The sequence below is a fragment of the Tinamus guttatus genome, unplaced genomic scaffold, assembly GCF_059628265.1.
Source record: "Tinamus guttatus ecotype Peru unplaced genomic scaffold, ASM5962826v1 Tinamus_guttatus_pri_ptg000193l, whole genome shotgun sequence".
Lineage (NCBI taxonomy): Eukaryota > Metazoa > Chordata > Aves > Tinamiformes > Tinamidae > Tinamus > Tinamus guttatus.
This window is the reverse complement of record NW_028288727.1, coordinates 1607036-1629443: the sequence shown is the minus strand read 5'-3', so window position 1 is coordinate 1629443 and position 22408 is coordinate 1607036. Positions and strand designations below refer to the sequence as shown.

Genomic DNA, 22408 nt, shown 5'->3' with positions numbered 1-22408 from the left:
CCTATGGAGGAGACTCATTGCTTTTTGGGGATTGTATTGTCATGGTTTTTTCCATAGTATAACCAAAACTAAACATAGACCTGAAAGTCTGATATAGATCACCTTTCTGTTTGGAATGACACAGAGTAGATTATTAGAGTTTGTTTAGATAAAGCTTATTCAGTATGTAAACTCCATTTATTGGGACAAAATTGCTAAATCCTTTATATATTTATTTGTTTTAATTACTAATACTAGGTTTTTTTGGTTGGTTGGTTGGTTGGTTGGTTTGTTTTAGTAGAAGGAGAGCAGGGATTCTGCTACCTACACCCCTGGCATTTGAGCATCCTTTTCTGACAAAGGGAAGGTCTGGAGTTCCAGGCTCTGCTTTTAGTATTGTCTCGTTTTTTACTCAGTGACTCTTTAACTATAAAATGCATGAATGGTTTTGGGATTAGATCCTCTCCCAAATACACCCTCTTCCAACTCAGTGGCACATTTTTTGGGCTACATTCTGGAATATCCAATGATATAAAACTGAACAGTCACTTCTACTATCATATATTATCAGTAATATATAATTACTACTGGAACCTTTTTTTCTCTGTTTTTCATATAATTTTATTATTTTACAAAATTCTCTAAGTCCTAGAAATACAATCTGTAAACTGATGGGCCCTGTTTTGTTTTTGGTTTTTATTACCTTTCTGTATATTAGGATTTACTGCGACTGTATCCAAAATTCTACTGTAAACAGCCTGATTTTCCCTCTCAGGTAGTAGACAGGCAATAACCCACAAGATCTTTTGGACAGATATATGCAGTTGTCCTTTTTTTTTTTCTCATTTTCAGGGAAGAACTGAAAAAGCAGCCAATGTGCATACAGGATTGAGCAGGAAAGAAGAAGAAACAAATGTTCTTCCTTTTGGGCTAGAGCCAGAGGAAATTTATATACTGATGTATAACCCAGAAAAAAAATAAAAAAAGGAATGAAAATTTTGGTGAGAAGAATAATTTCTAAAGAGAAATACAAACAGCCATGAGTCCTAATCTGTCCCGTTTTTCTCAGACTTCCAAAATTAGAGGGAGCTATTGGCAGATGATGGAGGCTTTACAAAATGATAGATGTTAGAAAGATAATTTACAAAATTATAGATGTTAGAAAGGTAAACTTCATACAAAAAGATCAATTTTTTGGTGTGACATAATTATGTTTTTTTCTCAGCTATTTTTGCACTTGTTCAGCTTTGCCTTCTCTAACCTGGCACACTTAATTTGTTTTAGAAGGTCTTGTAGCTCTTCCTGCAAAAGCAACAAAATAAACCAAGGAATAATATTTCAATATGCTTAGCATTGAAATTAAAAGCCTTTTAATGACAACTATCATTAAAAGAGATGAAAACACAATATAATTTTTCTGTTAAACATTCAAGTTAGTAACTTCATATGCTTATTATGTTATAGGTGCAGGAATGGCTGTGCTTAAACTGCCAGACCCAAAGAGCAATGTCAGGACAACTTGGGGACATGGGCAAGGTGCCACTTCCGAAAACTGTCCCTTCACAACCAGTATCCAAGCCACCGGTTCCTCCGCAGAAACAGCCTGTGCCTACTGCCTCACATTCCCCTCAGAAGACTTCCACACCATCCACTCAAACAGCTGAAAAATTAAGAGAGGAACCAGGCATTCAGAAGGATGTTCCAAAACATCAACAGGGGAGATTGGAAAAAACATCGTCAGCTGATAAAATCCAACAAGGAATTCAAAAAGAAGATGCAAAAGTTAAGCAGAGCAAACTTGCCAAGACACCTTCAGCTGATAAACTCCAGCGCGTCTCTCAGAAGGAAGACCCAAGACTCCAGCAAGCAAAACTTTCAAAGACACCCTCATATGATAAAATTTTGCATGGGGTTCAGAAGGAAGACATAAAATTTCAAGAGGCAAAAATGGCAAAGACATCTTCAGCTGATAAAATTTTGCAAGGACTTCAGAAGGAAGACATAAAATTTCAAGAGGCAAAATTGACAAAGATACCCTCAGCTGACAAAATTTTACATGGAGGTCAGAAAGAAGACCCAAAACTTCAACAAATGAGAATATCAAAGACACTGTCAGCTGACAAAATCCAAGCTGCAGATCAAAAGGAAAATGTGCAGCAGGTGAAATTGTTAAAGGCAGTTTCAGCTGATAAAATTCAACATGGAATTCCGAAAGAAGACACAAGACTTCAGGAGGAGAAAATAGTGAAGACTGCTTCAGTTGACAAAATCCAGCATGAACTCCAGAAAGAAGAACCAAAACTTCAGCAGGCGAAACTGTCAAAGACACCTTCAGCAGATAAAGTTCCTACAATAGTAAGTTCAGAACAAAAGAAACCTGTAAGCACCTTGGAAGAAGATAAAAAATCTCTGCTCCTGGAAAAGAAAGCATCACATCCAGAGGACAAAAAAGAGCAAATTACAGCTGAGGGTAAAGACCAAGTTTCTAAACAGAAAGCAGAAGTTAAAGCACCTCCTAAGGAACTGAAAGCTAAGAAACAAGAGGATGATAAAAAAGAGGATTCAGCCATTGGAATTCCACAAATGGTTTCAAAAGCTGAAAAAGCTCGGGAAGAAGAAATTCCTGCTCAGACTTCATCCCTCCCAAGAACTGACCTTGTAGAAGCAGTGAAAGAAAAAACAGTAAGTGTTTTGGTTTTTTTTCTCTACTTTTCCCCTTGCTGCAATAAGCAATGTAGAATCCAAACCTGACAGTGTCCTTATAATATTCCTGCTCTCTCCTGCTCTGTCTTTAGCCTCTGTATGTGACGATTCTCAGTGATGAAAATGCTTGCTCCTATTGAGTTATTAGGGTTTTCACCAGTTAGTCCTATGCTCCATTTTTCAATAATTTTTGCATGATTTTCAATCTCAAATAGTTCAGAATTTGAAACTGCAAAAATGTTCCTGTTTTAATCACCTTCAAACATTTCAGATTTAACTGCTACTGTAGGACTTTGGACCTTGTTATTGAAACTGGAACATTTTCATAGTTTTCAATCCCAGGAGGAAATAAGATATAGTGGTTTGCAATACCAAAGTATATTAAACATTTGAGGAATATTTTGTGGTTCCTGAACATGATACGTTAACATATGTAACCTTTACATCTTTTTAATATTTCATTTCTCTATCATCTCATGTGGAAAAACATCTCAGGGAGAATTCTTGCTGTATTCCCTAGTCACATGAATGGATGAACTATTGGTAGCAGTTGCTAGAGGGCTGGATGTGCAGTGATCACAAATCATTTGTCAGCTGAAGTGGGCAATATATACAACTTGTGGAAGAATATAAAATAATATATATATATATATCAGTATATATATATATATATATATATGTATAAATACTGATATATATCAGTTCCACAAAGTAGGCAGAGATTATTCTCATATGAAAGTAGGAATAGGTTTTATAAAAGTCCATTGTCTTTTCCATTTAAAGTTGCTAAATAATCACAGTGAAAAAAGTCAAGTTTGATTTCAAGCAACAATCAAGATATTCAGGCAGAAAAATATTCTGATTTTGAAATTGTCTGTAGAGTTCTGTTAAAAATTTTACCGCTTTTGTAAATCAAGTTCTCTGTCTGAAATATTTCCCATCAGATCTCCAAAAGAGTAGGGATATCTTCTGATGATACCAAGAGATATGGTATCACGATTATGTCAAGGGAATCCCTGAACATAAGATACTAAGTTCAAAGTAGCATAACTAGAAACCCTGTCCTCTAGAATAATAAAATAAAAGTCTAAGAAAAGGGAATATCAATTGTTAAAAATTTTATTTTTCTGTGAAAGAACACTTGTAAGGGGAAATATTCGTCCAGTACTAGTCTCAGTTCTATATCTGGTCATTTCAAAGCTTTGTGAAGAGGAGAAGGTGTACTGTGGTCTGAACATATCTAAGATTCATGTATTTGATTTCTAGACATGGTAGCAATTGATTTTAATTGTACATTAATAAAAAATTTCTAAATATCTCTTTATATACCATATGAAATATAAATAAATATATATTTCATTTCTAATTCACTTACATTTTGCTTGTTCCCACTGCTTCTTACTGAAGTTAGGACTAGTCTCAGTGGTGGCCGGTGATAGGACGAGGGCTAACGGGTGTAAGCTGAAACATAGGAATTTTAATCTCCATATGAGGAAGAACTTCTTTTCTGTGAGGGTGACAGAGCCCTGGAACAGGCTGCCCAGAGAGGCTGTGGAGTCTCCTTCTCTGGAGATCTTCCAAACCCGCCTGGATGCCACCCTGTGCCACGTGCTCTGGGTGTCCCTGCTGGAGCAGGGGGTTGGACTAGATGATCTCTAGAGGTCCCTTCCAAACTCAACTATTCTGTGATTCTGTAGTTGATTTGATCCATGGATAGGACTTAGTTTTCTTTTTCTGTTTCTGTCTCACTTTATTAAACTGTAAGATTAATATTATTATTAGACTGTAAAGTGTTTTATTACACTGGAAAGAGAATATAATAATACATACCTATTCCCAGTTACCTTTGAGGTACATTTAGGTAAAGTTTTAAAGCACTTTGTTTCATGCATGAAAGAAAATGCCTAGATATCCATTGTTTAAATATTCTTAAAATTAGAACACTCTGAAATGCAAAAGAGATTTTGAAAAAGGAATACCTATTTTTGTACACTTTCATTTTCTCCTTGGAAAAATCTTTTGATCCAAGAAAGTGTTCTGAAGTAATGATAAAGCTGATACCTCAACTAGTTTTTGATTCATAAGAATGACAGATCTTTTATTGTTATTTATTGAAATTGTTAAATGATCTCTGTGCTGCACACTGAACATTGTTGTGTGCATTCTCCCTAGAAAGCATGTGACAGAAATGGAAAAGGAGAGAAAAAATTATGAATATCACACATTGATACCATTTGTGGATAAAAGACAGAGTCTAGACATCAAATAGAGCAGAATCACATGAAGGATTTCAGTGAGATGTGTTTTTAAATAAGGATGCAGAAGAAAACCTAATACTTTCTGCACATGACAATCTGTGGATGCCATTCTGTATCCAAATTTGTGCAAATGCGCCTGATTTTTCACCAAAAGATATTCCCTCAAACAAGTCTCAGAAGACACAGAGAATCTGAAGCTCAGACTGGTAGAGCTGGAAGCTGGTAAAAATAGCAGATCCTTTCTTGAGCTTTGGAAAGGTTTCAGTGGTATTCATAAATTTGACATTCTTAGAAATAACTGAGAGTTAAATTTTGAAACACTTTTAAAGAGTTGGGTCTTATGGTATAATTTAAGATATCACTTTTCTTCCCATTTCTATCCATTTTTCTTCCATGTATTATTTTTTTCAGTAATACTTTAATCGGTAATTTCTTCAAAAAGATTTTAAGGAATGAACTTCCTTTGTTCATGATTTATAGGAGCGCTCTCTGACAAGCCATCCTGTAATATTGGTTGCCCACATGTGCTATAGCAGTTAGCTTTCCTGACAAGGAAATGATGGATGCCTAGAAATTTTGGATAGGCATGACATATGGCTTTGAGAGTGCCTGGGAAATGAATAATTAACATATAAGTAGTTCAGCATATCTGCATAAACGCATTACCATGGTGTAAGTTGGACATGCATTTACAACTCATGAGCTATATTGTGTAGGTGCCTTTGTTCCTAACTCGTCATGCTTGCTCAGGAGTGATCGTGTGCTTTATTTCTGTTAGTGGGTAGAAGTAAATCAGATAATGTAAATTAACATCATTATTCTATTTCTATAAATAGCAAAACACAGAGCAGTGAGCCGAAGTTCCCATAAGGAGGAAGAGGCTTGTCTATAAACTCTTTTTTTTTCTGGTCACAGACAGAAAGTGCAAATATGAAGGAAATATTTTGATAATAGGATTAAAAAATGCAAATACAAATTAAGCTGTTTAGTCAACTAAGGACTTTTTAACACCCTCTGAAACTGAGGGACAATGTAGATATGTTTATTTATTCTACAAACAGAATTACATTTTTTAAATTGTGTGTTCCTCTGCAAATTCAAATTTCTGTTTGGGGCAGGAGAATTTGATCCTAATAACTATAAATAATTTAGAAAACAGACAAGAAAGTTTACTTTCAGTAGAGCTCTGGTATAATCTGATAACCAGTTGTATGTTCTAAAGCAATTTGGTTACTAAATATTGGCAAATAAGTATTTTGTTTGTTAGTTTTTTAATTGATTAAATGTAAGAATAAATTATACTTAACAGGAAAAAACTTCTAGTACAACAGTTATATGATGTATTGCCGCTGGTATTGTCAATTGGACATGTCACTGAAATAGTATAGATGTGTCCTATACGAGATTTTTCATTTCATTTTTACCTTTAGTGCAAGTTAGGGGTGTTAAATTTGCTCTTTTTAAGCAGTCTTATCTGACCAGCAACCTGTGCAAGCACATCATGACTCAGGAAGATTTTCCCATTTATATCTCTGTTAGAGCTAAATCTATCAAGCATCAAAAACTCACAGTAGGCAAACTTACAGCCAAAGGCCATTAGACTACTCCAAAAGACTAAGTCAACATATGCCAAAATAAACCCTACATTCACCAGAAAAAAAAAGGTTTTTTTTTCCTATTGTTTCAAATACAATTTTCAGTTTTCAAGAGGTGTTAATTATATATGATCCTTAGCAATGTAGCAGTCTCCCAAAATTCAAGTTCCTGTTACTCATAGCAGTGACATTGTGGTGTACGCTCTTGTTCCACCATTAATTGGATACTATACAGTGGGATCATAAATAATGGTGCCATCAGAGACTTCAAGAAGAAAGGCTGAAGAGAAGAAAGGCTAAACTGGGCTGAAAGGCCCAGTTATCATCTACCCATTTCTGAGTAAAACTACTTAATTTACACCTTCTGTCTCTGTTTTGCAAGTCAATCCATCATCACATCTCTTTGTGTAGAACCAAGATCTGACAGATTTCTCCACTAGGACAGAGTATTCCCATCAACTCCAGGGAGACTCCAGGGAGTCCAACATAATGGAAATAAAATAAAATAAAAATTAACAATCAAATGTCCTAGATTATTTTAGTGATGGACATAATATTTCTTTAAGCAAATATTTGAGGGCAGAAGGGTTAATAGAATGTGTATTTTTTTAAAGCATTCGCTGATAAAATGCCCCTTAAATATTTCCTTATTTAATAAAGAGAACAATCAGTGTAAATATGATGTACAAAAAGTAAAACTACATTCCCAAGTCTCCTTCATTGTTAACCATGTTTACAGCTTGTGTGAAAAACATACGTGATACTGTCAGTAAAGGCTGGGGAATATATTAGCATAAAGTCTTTGGTGTAAAAGATGTGCTGAAGTGGTGATGACTTTGCAGCAGTCGTGTAGTATTATAGGTTTCTTCTTATTAATATATTATTCACAGGCTTATCGTTAGAATTTTCCTTTGAAGTATTTATTGTGACATATGATTTTTGAATGAAACAGTTTTGGCTCCCATAACAGTTTTTTGAGTCTATCATGCTGGTTACTGTACTGGTAAGAACAGATGAGTTTTATATTCAAGATAGTATCTGATTTTGCAAAGCATGTAATCAAGTATTTCTGTTAAACAGAGATTGTTTAATATTGATGAGATTGGTAGTATAATACTAATATCAATTATAGTGCTAGTGTTTTAATCTAGGAATATAGGCACTGTGATATTTATAGGCAAGAATAGGCAATGCAAATATTACTCAAATTATTAAAAAGCCAGACTGATTAAAAAATAAAATAACTGTCAGTAATTTTAATAATATTTTGATATTAAAAGGAACTCTTGAATGATAAGTATTTACAAATTTTTGTAATAGACAATTGAACATGAATGTAAATATACCTTTATGTTAAACTTGAAAGCTGTTACCATTTCCTTAATATATTTATTCCACAATAATAATAATAAAAGAAATTGTGGATTGATAAAAGGAAGTTCATAAAGTTTTAAGTGATTGGCTGCCCTTCAGAAATGATCAAAATTGATAAATATTGCTTATCTGTATTGTTGAAAGAAATAACAAATATGAAGATCATGTCATGTTATTAAAATCAAGAGTCTTTAGCATATTCGTTTTCCAATTATTTGGGAAGATGGGGATGTCATAAGACTGTCAGCCAAGATCAATGCTTGTCCTTTAGAGTGGAGTTGCTGGCAAGATGTTTTCACTGAGAAATAGAGTTTCTGAGAAATAGGAGAGGCAGGACGGATTTTTTTTTTTTTTTTTTTTTTTTTTTTTATCAAGAAAGAGGAAACTGCTATACTTGATGTAGGATTTTGGTGTAGTTTCATCAACCAAAGAAGGAGTTAGATGTGCTGTTCTCTGAGAATTGTGCCTCAGGATCCAGGAGCTAGGAGAATGACGAGAAGTGTTTAACTAGGATCAGAAGGATAACATACATTAAATATCTTCATGTCTTCAGTTAAATATGTCTGCCTTGTTTGCTTGCTTATTTTCATTGATCAGTGGCTGACTCTTTCTTTTTCCCATGCAATTTCACTTCCCTAAAAGCTGCTTACCTGTATGTTACATATATCCTGAGAGACTCCTGCTATACTAGATATTGAGAAAATAGTTGCACAGTGCCAAATCATGAATATGGAGACATTCCAGGTCACTTAACTCATGCTTCAATATTATGTATATTCTGTCACATGCTACAATGTTAAACCAAATATCCAAAATTTGAGGTTCAAGTGTTGCTAGAGAAATATAAAATGTTCAACAGACAAAAAATGAAGCAGATCCCAGAAATCATGCTGGCTGACTTTTGGCAATCCATATTTCTTTATATCCAGAACTATGTAGGCAGTTTTGTAACTTAGGTAATTAAAATCCTCATTTAAATTAACCTACTTGTTTTGTATATATATCAACAAGTGATAGATTATAATGAGATTCTTTATAATTAAATATAAAAATCATCCTACAACTGATAAAATCAGCAGCCAGTGTGAATTTTCATGCAAAGCATAATTCAATTAAATACAAAATCTCACAATTTGAGGATGGGTTTGTATTGTTTTAGTACCTTTACATAACAAAATTAGTGTTCAGTTATCTATGGTTTACTGTAATTCTTCCTGTCATCATAATTTTTCATCTTAGACATTAGCTCATCTTTTAGAAAAAGAAAACGTATTTAATTGCCTGGAGACAATAAGAGTTCATATATAAATATATACATACACATATGTATTTATTTTTTTAGGAAAAGGAGGATGAGAAATCAGAGACATCAAGTTCTCAGCAACAGAAAAGTCCACAAGGTCTGAGTGACACCGGGTATTCTTCTGATGGGATATCAAGTTCACTTGGTGAAATTCCAAGTCATATTCCCACTGATGAAAAGGAATTACTCAGAGAAGCTAGTAAAAAGGACACTATCTCACAAGAAAGTCCACCAAGCCCCTCAGATCTAGCTAAGTTGGAAAGTACAGTCCTGTCTATTTTGGAGGCTCAGGCAAGTACACTTGCCAAGGAAAAATCTACAAAACACAAAGAACTTCATGAAACATATGGTGAACAGTCAAAAGATCAGCATAAAACAAAGCCTTTGCCAGTTACTCCAGAATCTTACAGTTCAGACGAGGAAGATGTTGAAGACATTCAAATTGAAGAACCCACTGCAGAAGATGGCAAAGAAAGTACTTCCTCATGGAAAGACTACAAGGGAAAAGATGGAGATGATATATTGGCAAGAAGGCAACGCTATGATTCTGTGGAAGACAGCAGTGAGAGTGAAAATTCACCTGTCCCAAGGAGAAAAAGAAGAACTAGTGTTGGTTCTTCAAGCAGTGATGAATATAAGCAAGATGACAGTCAAGGATCAGGTGATGAGGAAGACTTCATTAGAAAACAGATTATAGAGATGAGTGCTGATGAAGATGCCTCAGCTTCTGAAGATGATGAATTTATTAGGAATCAGCTCAAAGAGATCAGTGTTACTGAAAGCCAAAAGAAAGAGGAACTGAAAAGCAAAGCCAAAGGAACAGCTGGAAAACATAGGAGAATGGCACGGAAAAGTAGTGCAGGCTATGACGAGGATGGAGGAAGACGACATTCATGGCATGATGATGATGATGAGACTTTTGATGAAAGTCCAGAACCAAAATACAGGGAAACTAAGAGTCAAGACAACGAAGAACTTACTATGACTGGAGGAGGAGGCCTTCGACGGTTCAAAACAATAGAATTAAATAGTACAATAACCAACAAATATTCGGAAGCATCTGAACAAGAGAAGGGTATTTTGTATTTTGATGAAGAGCCAGAGCTAGAGATGGAGAGTCTTACAGATTCTCCAGAAGATAGATCTAGAGGGGAAGGGTCTTCTAGTTTGCATGCTTCTAGTTTCACACCAGGTACATCTCCTACTTCAGTGTCATCACTTGATGAAGATAGTGACAGCAGTCCAAGTCACAAAAAACTGGGAGGGGAGAGCAAACAACAACGCAAAGCCAGGCATCGATCACATGGTCCTCTTCTTCCAACTATTGAAGATTCCTCAGAAGAAGAAGAGCTACGGGAAGAGGAAGAGCTACTAAAGGAACAAGAGAAACAACGTGAGTTAGAGCAGCAACAGAGAAAAAGTTCTAGCAAAAAATCTAAAAAAGACAAAGATGAACTGAGAGCTCAGAGAAGAAGGGAGCGTCCAAAGACTCCTCCAAGTAACCTTTCTCCCATTGAAGATGCATCTCCCACAGAAGAATTACGGCAGGCAGCAGAAATGGAAGAACTACACAGGTCTTCCTGTTCTGAGTATTCACCTAGTATTGAGTCAGATCCTGAAGGATTTGAAATCAGTCCAGAAAAAATAATAGAAGTGCAGAAAGTTTACAAATTGCCTACTGCTGTCTCTCTATACTCTCCAACAGATGAGCAACCTATCGGAATCCCTAAAGAAGAAAGTGGTCAAAAGACATTAAAAAGTGCTGAAGAGGTATATGAGGAGATGATGCACAAGACCCACAAGTCCAAGCCATTTCAAATGGCAAATGAAAAAGACGAAGTATTTGAAAAAGAATCTTTATATGGTGGAATGTTAATAGAGGATTATATTTATGAATCTTTAGTAGAGGATACTTATAATGGAACTATTGATACTAATCTTGTAATGAGACAGGACGAGAGTAATGAATTTGTACAACAGAGAAAAGAGAAAAAAATAAGAACTTCAGATCAGCTTTATGAAGAACCACAAAAAATTACTGATCTACAGAAAGACTACTATAGTATAGAGCCTTTGCATTCAATTGTGCCTCAAGAAGATATCGTTTCCAGTTCTTATATAATCCCAGAAAGTCATGAAATAGTTGTATTAGACAGTGTGGTAACTGCAACCACTGAGGAAAAGCAGTTGCTAGATGCGGAAGCTGCTTATGAAGAGCTTATGAAACGACAGAGAATGCAGTTAACCCCTGGGTCCAGTCCAACTCAGCCAACTTCAGGTTTCAGTCCTACATCTGATACAAAGGTATCTACTGGTGGAGAAATAGTGGATAGTACATCCCTAACATCAAGCACTACTTCAGCCATCTCAGATATATCATCTGCCAGTAGTGCAGCACTTTCTATTCCAGATGTTAAAATAACACAGCATTTCACAGCAGAGGAAATAGAAGATGAATACTTAACAGATTATGCCAGAGAAATTCAAGAAATAATTTCTCATGAAACATCAATGCTGACATACTCTGAAGCATCAGAAAATGCTGCATCAGTTTTACCTTCTGATGCAGCTTCCTTGACATCATCTACATCTTCAGTTTGTACGACAGATAGTTCATCACCTATAGATAGTGCAACCACAGGTTATATAGATACGACAGATGCTCTAAGTAAGCTAGGAGATTCTGAAGATGTCAGAATGATCATACAAGTTCCTTTAACATCTGCAGATGAGTATTCTGAAGTGAGCACACCTTACACCTCTGTTGCCAGAGACACTAAAAAGCCAGCTCTAGCATCTGATACAAAGAGTATGGATCAAGCTGTAATTTCTTTTCCTGAAACTGAACCTTCAGTAGTGGCAACTACAGTCATAAAGCCCAAGCAATATGCAACTGATTCCACTGCCTTTGGTACTGCCAAAACAGAAAAGGATGCAGCTAGAAAAATTAAAAGTACAGTAGAAGCTGGCATTATCAAAATTCATCATGAAGATTCACACAAAAAAATGGGTCATGATATGACAAGGATTAACTTAACTGGTTTTACACCCGAGCAACCATCCGTATGTATAGCATCAGTTGCAGTTACAGAGCCTGCATCAGCAACATCTTCTGTACTTCCTCCCAGGGTTGTAAGTAAGACCACCATGGTCTCTGTGCCTTCCTCAGCTCCTACTGTAACATCCAAAGTATTCTCGCTTTTCAGAAGCTCTTCTTTGGATTCTCCTGCACAACCTTCTCCACCTCCACCTCCTCCTCCACCTCCACCTCCTCCTCCCCCACCATTGCCTCCACCTATTTTACCCAAGCCAGCTATTTATCCCAAAAAGAAGCCACAGGTTAAGACTCCAGTGACAACAGCTCCCACAGTGGTACCTTCTGTCACAAGTGTTACAACAGTAGAGGCCACAGCTGTTTTAAAGAATCATGTGGCACCTATCACAAAAGCATACACTCCAACACCACCTCCTGTACCACCCAAACCATCCTCTATTCCAGCAGGACTTGTTTTCAGTCACAGGCCCACTGAAATAACTAAACCTCCAATTGCTCCTAAACCAGCAGTTCCTCCACTCCCAATAGCTGTTCATAAGCCAGCAGAAACACCACCCAAACCAACAGGTTTGTCATTGACTTCAAGTATGACTCTCAATTTGGTCTCTTCAGCTGAATGCAAATTAACATCTCCCACTTCCCCTTTGTCTCCACATTCTAACAAATCTTCACCAAGGTTGGCAAAACCCTCACAGGAAACCTATGTTGTCATCACATTGCCTTCTGAGCCTGGCACTCCCACAGAAGCTATAACTAGTCAGGCTATTACCAGTTGGCCTGTAGAAATACCTTCTAAAGAACAGATTCCCCAACCTGTGCAACCACTGTTCACTCCATCCATGAAAGCTATGGAAATTCACAGTATGACAGATGACAGTATGTACATTTCAGGTACTTTTCAAGCTGTTCCTGTAACAACACAATCAACTTTTGAAAAAGCACCTAGTTCAAAACCAGAAGTCGTAACAACAGAGGTAGCCAAGACCACAGTGTCTGTTAGGGGCCAGGTGCCCAGTGTTGGTTTAGGTAGTGTCTCTATTACTATACCTTCTGAGCCAGTACATATAGTAGATCAACCCAGGTACAAAGAGAATGGAAGATTCCATCCTTTGAGTGATGTCATTGATCTTCGCACTTTAAGTAAGATGGATATCGAAATGAGAGACAGCTGTATGGATCTTTCTGCTGTTTCAATGGATGCAAGAAGGCAAATGCCGGCAAGTGATACATGTGGGCGGCCAGTGAGTACCGTCCAACCAGCTATAATAAATCTTAGTACTGCATGTGTTGCAGATCCTTCTCTCTCTGTAGTCACTGAAGCAGTAACAGTAATGACCTGCACTGCCACTGTAAGCTACTCTGCCAGTACAGAGAGCCTTGTGGATTTGGGCCATGCTATGACAACTCCACTGCAGTTAACAACATCAAAGCATTTTGAGCCTGCATACAGAGTAACAGGAAGCCAGTCGTTCTCTGCAAGTAGAGATGAAGTGCCAATAAATTTATCCTTAGATACTTCAACACATGCAATGACATGGGCTACCACAAAGCCTGTTACTGTACCTCCTGTTGGTGTTACAAATGGTTGGACTGATCTCTCCACTTCTCAGGAGCCAATGGAGAGTGGAGTGGTTGACCTTAGCACCACAAAATCCCACAGAACAGTAGTAACAATGAATGAAACTACTTCAGGTGTCATAACTACAGTTATAGAAGATGATGAAAAGCCTGTTGATCTGACTGCAGGAAGAAGAGCTGTTTGCTGTGATATGGTTTATAAATTGCCATTTGGAAGGAGCTGTACAGCACAGCAACCTCCAACTACGCTCCCTGAAGATCGTTTTGGTTACAGAGATGACCATTATCAGTATGATCGTTCGGGATCATATGGTTACCGAGGAATAGGAGGTATGAAACCATCCATGTCCGACACAAATTTATCAGAAGCTGGACTGTTTGCATACAAAAGCAAGAATAGCTTTGATTATCGAGTTGGGGCAACTGATGCAGCAGTAGATCTTACTTCTGGAAGAGTTACTACAGGTCAGTATGACACAGCAGCAGATCTGTCTTTGAAATATAATTATGATGTTCCTCACCTCATTTCAGGATGATTTTTTATTATGATTTTACCCCTCCTTCTGTTGCTTTGTTTTCTGTTGGACAGTGTGACAAATTATTCTGGATTACACATGTATTTCATTTCTTCATTTTACCTATGTGTTTTGCACAGAGGTGCCTGCATGTACCTGCATGTTCAGAAATGCTGTTTTCTTCACATCTTCATTAACCTGAAGATTTGCATGCAGTTTCCCCTTCCCATTTATTTCATCAAGATGGGATGAATCCACAAAGCAGCATTCTTTTGTGGGACTGGACTGTAACTTTGCCCTGTAATTTCAGGTGAGGTTATGGATTACTCAAGCAAGACTACTGGTCCTTATCCAGAGACTCGACAGGTGATTTCTGGCATCGGTATCAGTACACCACAATATTCACAAGCAAGAATGGTATCATCTTTGGGTGCCCCATACGGTGTTGGAAGTGTTTTAAGATCATCCAATGGTGTTGTTTATTCTTCAGTAGCGACTCCAATTCCATCCACATTTGCCATCACTACACAACCTGGCTCTATTTTCAGTACAACTGTCAGAGATTTATCTACTCTTCAAACAATTGACTCAGTGCCCTCATTATCAACCTTGCAACAGAGTCAACCACTCCCAAGATCATACAGTTTCTTGACAACAGTGGCAGCTGAAAAAGACAGCACGATTACTGCCATTGATATTGAGACAGGGCTGCCACCTCTTAGTATAGAAGCTATTACCACTGAGCCAACCAACTTGATACCTGCATTAACTACAGCATCTGAAGTTTATACAAATGTAATTGAAGATGAAGTTGCACTTCTCATTGCCCCTGAAGAAGGCAAACAGCAGCAACTTGATTTGGAGCGTGAACTTCTTGAGCTTGAAAAAATTAAGCAGCAGCGCTTTGCTGAAGAGCTGGAGTGGGAACGTCAGGAAATTCAAAGGTTTAGGGAACAAGAGAAGCTTATGGTGCAAAAAAAGCTTGAGGAATTGCAGTCTATGAAACACCATCTCTTGTTTCAGCAAGAGGAGGAACGTCAAGCTCAGTTAATGATGAGACAAGAAACATTAGCTCAGCAGCAACTGCAGCTTGAACAATTCCAACAGCTTCAACAACAGCTTCACCAACAGCTAGAGGAGCAAAAAATTCGTCAAATATATCAGTATGGCTATGATCCTTCAGGAACTGGCTCTCCACAAACTACCACAGATCAAGCACTTTTGGAAGGACAGTATGCAACAACAGAAAATGGCCAGTTTTGGCCTACTGATGATGCAATTACTACTGCTTCAGCAGTACTCGGTATTGAAATTCCACAAAGCCAAACATGGTATACAGTTCAGTCTGATGGCATTACCCAATATATACCTAGGCCTGGTATCCTTAGCTCTGTTTCAGAAATGTCTCTTAAGGATATTGATATTAGAGAGGAGAAGCAGCTGAAAAAGAGAAGTTCTATGCCAAAATTACGTGGTCAATATGAGGAGCTTGAAGAGACTCTGGAAGAAGAACCCAGGTGCTTCAAAAAGATAGTTGACAGTGGAGTGCAAACTGATGATGAAGATGGGGCAGACAGAGGTTACACAAACAGGAGACGAAGAACTAAGAAAAGCGTTGATACAAGTGTTCAGACAGATGATGAAGATCAAGATGAATGGGATCTTTCTAGCAGATCCAGAAGAAAAACTCGTGTAGGAAAATACAGTGAGAGTACAACTGAGGTAGACAAAACTAAACAATTCTCCAAAGTGTCTAGTATTGCAGTTCAGACAGTGGCAGAGATATCTGTGCAAACAGAACCTGTAGGGACAATAAGAACACCTTCAATTAGGGCCCACTTGGATGCAAAAGTTGAAATCATAAAGCACATATCAGCTCCAGAAAAGACATATAAAGGAGAAAGTTTAGGATGTCAAACAGAGACAGAGTCAGATACACAAAGTCCGCAATACCTGTCAGCTTCATCTCCTCAGAAAGATAAAAAACGCCCAACACCATTAGAAATAGGATACTCATCCCACCTTCGCCCAGACTCCACATTACAGGTAGTCCCTTCCCCTCCCAAATCTCCCAAAGTTCTCTATTCACCCATTTCACCTGTTTCACCAAGCAAAGTTATAGAGTCAGCATTTGTACCCTATGAAAAACCCATCTCTGATGACATCAGCCCTCAGAAGATGCTGCATGCTGACATTACCAAGGTTCCTCCATCAAGCCCAAAGGCAGCAAAGATGATGCAACGCTCTTTGTCTGATCCTAAGCCCCTGAGTCCCACAGCAGAAGACAGTTCCAGAGCTCAGTTTCAGTACACTGAGGGTTTCATGGTAAGAAGTATTTGCTTTCTTTTTTTCTTTTTTTTTTTTTTATATATATACAATTGCACAGCTGACTTTCTGTACAGTATGAGGGCTGACACACTCATTAGCAATACCCATGTATGTAGCCTTTTTGCACCTCTTGCTAAAAAGTCCCAAGGAATGTCTGCTATCTAATGCCATGGACATTTGCTTCATTGTTTTGTCTGAAAACAGAATTCAAATTACAGGCTTAGTGAGATTCAAGAAAAAAAAAAAGAATTTGGAAGCCACTTAAAGATTTTGATGGTAATTAATAGGTAATGAAATGTTACTACCATTCTTTAGAAAATGAAATGTATTTTATTTCTAATAATATGATACCCAGCTCTTGTGGCACAGAGTGTGGTGAAATCACTGAATGTACTTTCTGAGATGCAGCTAATCCTATGTTTATAATTGCCTGGTTCAGTTGTTCTTTTTGTCCCTGTTTTTCTGCTATTAGTGATCCAGCATTCTTGTGTCCCAGTGTATACATCTTTTATGCCTCCCAGACTGGAAGGTCTTACATCACAAATCCTTTTCTTTATTTGTTTTGGATAAGGAGAATTATAAAGACATTATGGAGGTGCTGAGGACTATTTCTTAAGGGGTCAGAAGAGGCAATAATAAGAGGCTTCCATCATCAGAACTTAAGTTTGTCATTTCTGCAGTATTCCTTTTCCTTAAGAAGCAAGATTTCTGATTTGATAATTAATCCTTTACCTTGTGAGTTAGAGAAAGTAGTTTTGGTATTTAAAAAAAAAAAAAAAAGGTCCTCATGAGGACAGCCGAGTGGCTGAGGGAGCTGGGGTTATTTAGTCTGGACAAGTGGAGGCTGAGGGGAGACCTTATCACTCTCTACAACTGCCTGAAAGGAGGTTGTGCTGAGGAGGGAGTCAAGTCTCTCTTCTCCAAAATAACTACCAATAGGACAAAAGGAAATACCCTCAAGTTGTCCCAAGGGAGGTTCAAGTTAGGAAAAATTTCTACACAGAAAGAGTAGTCAAGCATTGGAACAACCTGCTCAGGGAAGTGGTGGAGTCACCGTCTCAGTGTTCAAGAGATGTGTAGATAAGGCACTTGGGGACATAGTTTAGCAGGCATGGTGGTGATAGTTTTACAGTTGGACTCGATGATCGTGAAGGTCTTTTCCAACCATCATGATTCTATGACTCTATGATTTAATGACATATTCTTGGCCATTCTTTTTATCCAAGCCCATTCCCCTCCATCAACTGCTGCAGGGTCAGTTGCTTGTTTATGAGAGTTCTGTGAGAGTTGTCAGTCTCAGCTTTCTTTAATAATGTTTATCCTTTATGTTCAGTTACCTATAAATGATTATCCCATACAGGATTTGGTAGAAAAAAGGAATCGTCGCTTAGATAATTTATGGTGACTCTCAACTGCAGGATTGTTGTATTGGGTTGTATTGTCCAAAGCCCAAACTGTGAGCAATTTTGGCAGGTTCACACCTACTTGTAGATACTAAATGCTTCCTATATTGTTCCTGCTTTTCAAACAGTACTTTGTAGTTAGAAAAGAAAACTGTAGTTGTGGCATTGGCACTCCACATGGACATTATTCTCTAGTGTAGAATTTGCATGGGCTAGGATGCAGTGGCATTAGCACTTAGATTTGATGTATAGCACTTAGAACAGTATCCTGAAGAAGATTGCTTACAGGTCAGGAAGTACGGGGCTGTACTAGATTTTGGAGGGTAGGTATAATGTTATAAACTAGGAATACAGTGGAACTTTAATTGAAGATAAGTAATTCAGCTCAGTTATTTCAAAGATATATAAATTTGATATGAACTTTATACTTTGTAAGACGATGTGTTTGATACAGTCTGTAGAAAGCTGATTGTTTAAGGGCTTTTATATTTGAATTTGAAAAAATGCAGTATACATTAATGATGATACGGCTTATATGTCATTATTTATTACTTCAGTTTTGCATTAAGCCAAACCAGTAACCAACTGCATTGGTCTTACAAGTATACAGCCACCAAGCAGCAAATAGTGCCTGTCTCAAAGTATTTACAGTTTAAATAGAATGCATCTTTCACAGATTTTTTTTTTAACAAAAGAGTTGATCCTTATGTAATCAGTGAATGTTAAGGGGCTGGAATCAAATTGGCCTCTTTTTGAATATGACAATGAAATAATGCCTGGCCCTTGCTTCAGGTAGTGCATTTTCATAATACATATGCTTCCTTCTTAGTAAATTGTATTTATTATAATATTTCAGGGAAAAAAAACTGTTTAAAATGTGAATAAGATTATAAATATTTCTTTTATTTCTTCCTTTCTTTGTTTGTTGCAAATGAGTTATGTTTGCATTGCATTTCACATTATGTTAGTATTTGTTCACATTGCCATGAACACTATCGTGAATTTAGCTTACCCTTAATCCAAACAAAAGGTCTTCCTTTCCATTAGATTGCCTTTGGTGGTTCTCAAAGTGTGTACAGATCTGTGATATATGTTAGTAATTAAATGTAGCTGTGTCAAGGGAAAAATGTGAGCTATACGTTGTATTCACAACATTGGAAGACACCCATCTACAACTGATATTGCACAGATGCCTAATTTTCATTTTTTACATGCTTTGTGCTACTTGAGCTACCAATGGCAATGGTCAGTGGGCTCCCCAGCACTACCACTGCTGCTTCAGCATGGTACTGTAGCCTTCACGGCTTGCAAAGCAAGGTTTCCATTAAGGCACCAGAAAACCTTCAAGGAGTTTAGAAGCAGTGAGGGAAATTCATGCATTCTGCAGCAAGACGAAATTGTGAGTACCTGACTAGTTTAAGAAAGAAGTCACTTTATGCCAGTGGATCACAGAATCAAGCCACATGGCAGTCCTAGTCAACTTCAGCGCACATTCTTTATATGTATTGGAAGGGAAAAGTTGTCTTCCTTTTGCCTTGAGATGTAAAATGCTTGCTCAGCTAAAATGAAGCAAGATCATGCACATGAGCTGTCACACACCATATACAGCTAAGCAGTGCATAAAGCCTAGGCAGAAGTGTTTGTATTAGTGAAACTAATGCAAAGACACATCTGTCAACAGCCTGTCAGCTTCAGGGTAGAAAATGTATATTTAAGCTCCAACTTCTGAATAGATTCTGTCAATCTGTTTATTAAAAGAGTTAATAGAGACTTCCCCCCCCCCCTTTCTTTTTTTTTTCTTTAACATGTGCTGCTGCATTTTTTACTGCAATTGTAAAGCAAATGTAATTCAAATCTGCATTTTATCTTAAGAAGGATAATGATTTCAAGCCATATCCCAAAAGGCTGATTCTTTATCTAGGTAAAAAATGTAGGACATCATCTACTGTTATAGTAAGAACAGAAGATTTTTTTTAACTGATTTTAAAGTGTCTTTTTATTTTTTTAAGGGACATAAATTTAGAAAGGATAGAATAGAGCACATTAATCTCTTTTATCATCTATAACATTGTTCTGACAAATGATTTTAAAAAGCATCAAGCAACAGCTCTGAAAGTGTTGGCTCAGATATGCAATACCTGTTAATATACATGCATAGTAAATGGTAATGTAAATTCCAGAATGCAGTAAATATTGTTCTCTATAATTTATCATTATTCTCAGTTTAAAACCAAGTTAATATAACTTGTCTTATTAACATTTTTCTTTCTTATGTTGACCTCTCTACCTTGTCCATAGCACTTTAATAACAACATGAGTCCTCATTTTCATTCCCAGCAGCCTTACTTATGATCTGGATAAATCATTACCATATGCTATATTTAGATGAGCTATATTTATTATGAACAATGCCATTAACATTACATGCTAGAAGTCATTTCATATGTTCAGTTATAAGGATATATTTTCATCTGCTTTCAGTTTTAAAACTTTAACATCTTAGTGGTCACGTATGTGCTGTAAGTCTGGGGACTGAGGAAGAGAACCTAGGTAGCTGTTCCCAGTATGTTCCCACCAGATCTGATTGACAGAGAGACATGTTCTCTTTGGATAAGGCACATGATAGTACTTTTGTGTTTTGGAGGCGGGGGGATCTTTGTTTGCTTGTTTGTTTTTTGCCTTCCTCAGCATCAGGAAGCATGTTAGTTTACTTAGTATCATGCAGAAATTTCTGGTAATGGATTGTCTGCTACTAATAGTGCCTAAGACATTGGTGTTTTCCTTACTTTCTCATAATTTGTCCCCGTGTAGAGCTAAAAAGGTTTGGTTCTTTGTTATAGCTCTTGTATTCATTATAAATAATTCAGAATTGTTTTGTTTTGTGCTCTGTGAGATATGTGGTGACATGGCCGTAATAGTAAAAGGCCTACTTTAGTGACCATAATTTTGCCTTTAGGTCAAATGCCTTAAATGTTATTTGGGTCTCACTTTAAGTGCAGAAGGATGTTGAGTGAGGAATCCTGGATGTTTCTTGTTTGCTGGTGGTCTGACATAAGAGAAACACAAATTTAAAATACAAAGGACAAAGGTAAAGTTAAGCCTGGTTTTCTTTATCCTATTAACCTTTATATGTCACTTTTTTCACCCTCTATCCCATCTTTCACTCTTTCTGAAGAAAGGGGAGAGATTATTAATTTACTAGACATGTATCATGTGCATCCTGTAACCCATGAAGGATGCAGTGATAATAGAGCAACGGTTCTGCCTATTTCTGCATCATGGACATAAGCATAGGGTAATTCCTCAGTCCTGTGTTTTCAAACCAAATCCACAAAAAACTTGTAGAAAGCCATGACAGGAGATTTTATTCTTCTTCCCTTCTCTCCATGAATGCAATTTTTAATACATCCTAAATACTTCAGGAGAATATATGCATTTGTAGAAGTGACTTAATTCCCTAAAACCTTTAATATTATTGAATTTTCATAATGGGGCTTAGCCTCTGTTAGTAATTAAAACACTTTTAAAAGGCCTTTCCTGCTTTATTTTCTCGTTGCTAATCTCTCTAACCATCTAGTTCTTTTAAGATATATTTTAATAGCAGTGATAGTCAGAGCAAAATATCAGGAGGCAAAGGCAATGATTCGTGCATTCCCCTAGCATATCTCTTTTTTAATGTTTCAAACAAATTCAGTTGAAACTGAATTGAAAAGCTAAGATCTCACAAACATCTAGAAACAAGCCGTGCATTAACAGTAAAACAGGACATATCTTCTCCTACACATTTTTAGCTAGATTTAAGATCACTTTTTCTGATAGAGACTTGAAGTATTGAGAATTTAGAGTCCTGTTAAAAATTCAAGCTTCTTGTACTCTATTTCAAACCCTATGGAACAACTTGTGACTCAGATGATGCATCTTTTTTTCCATCTGTCAGATCTTCAGAACACAAAGACTATCCCACATTCAGTGGATCATGAGAATATTATTTTCTAAAAATCATTTAACTGAGTGAGTCTGAATTTCCTGTAACTTTTACATTACTTGAGTTCACACTTTTATTCAAAGAGGGGTACTCATGCATAATATAAATGAGCATGGTCTGCAGTTTTGTGGTTTGCAAAGTGGATCCTTCACAGTCTTTTATAAAGCATGAGACATATGATACGGAGTTGACAAAGAACCAGGGTTTTATATCACCTGGGCCTTTTCTCACCTGCTGACAGCTCATCTGTCTTTCTCATAGCAAGTTCTCCAGCAGACATTAGAAAAGAAATCCTCTCTCCCTCCCCCCACAAAAAATCCTCTATTTTTTAT

At 37.0% G+C, this 22408-nt stretch overlaps 1 protein-coding gene across 2 annotated transcripts in view; it reads left to right on the top strand.

Moving 5' to 3' along the window:
- Positions 1-22408, top strand: part of PCLO (piccolo presynaptic cytomatrix protein) — a 318634-nt gene that overhangs the window by 146311 nt on the left and 149915 nt on the right. For both annotated transcript variants that reach the window (XM_088523510.1, XM_088523509.1), the window contains 3 exons: positions 1444-2661; positions 9252-14310; positions 14671-16685. In XM_088523510.1, the coding sequence (XP_088379636.1) occupies positions 1444-2661; positions 9252-14310; positions 14671-16685 (8292 nt within the window). The remainder of the gene's footprint in view (positions 1-1443; positions 2662-9251; positions 14311-14670; positions 16686-22408) is intronic.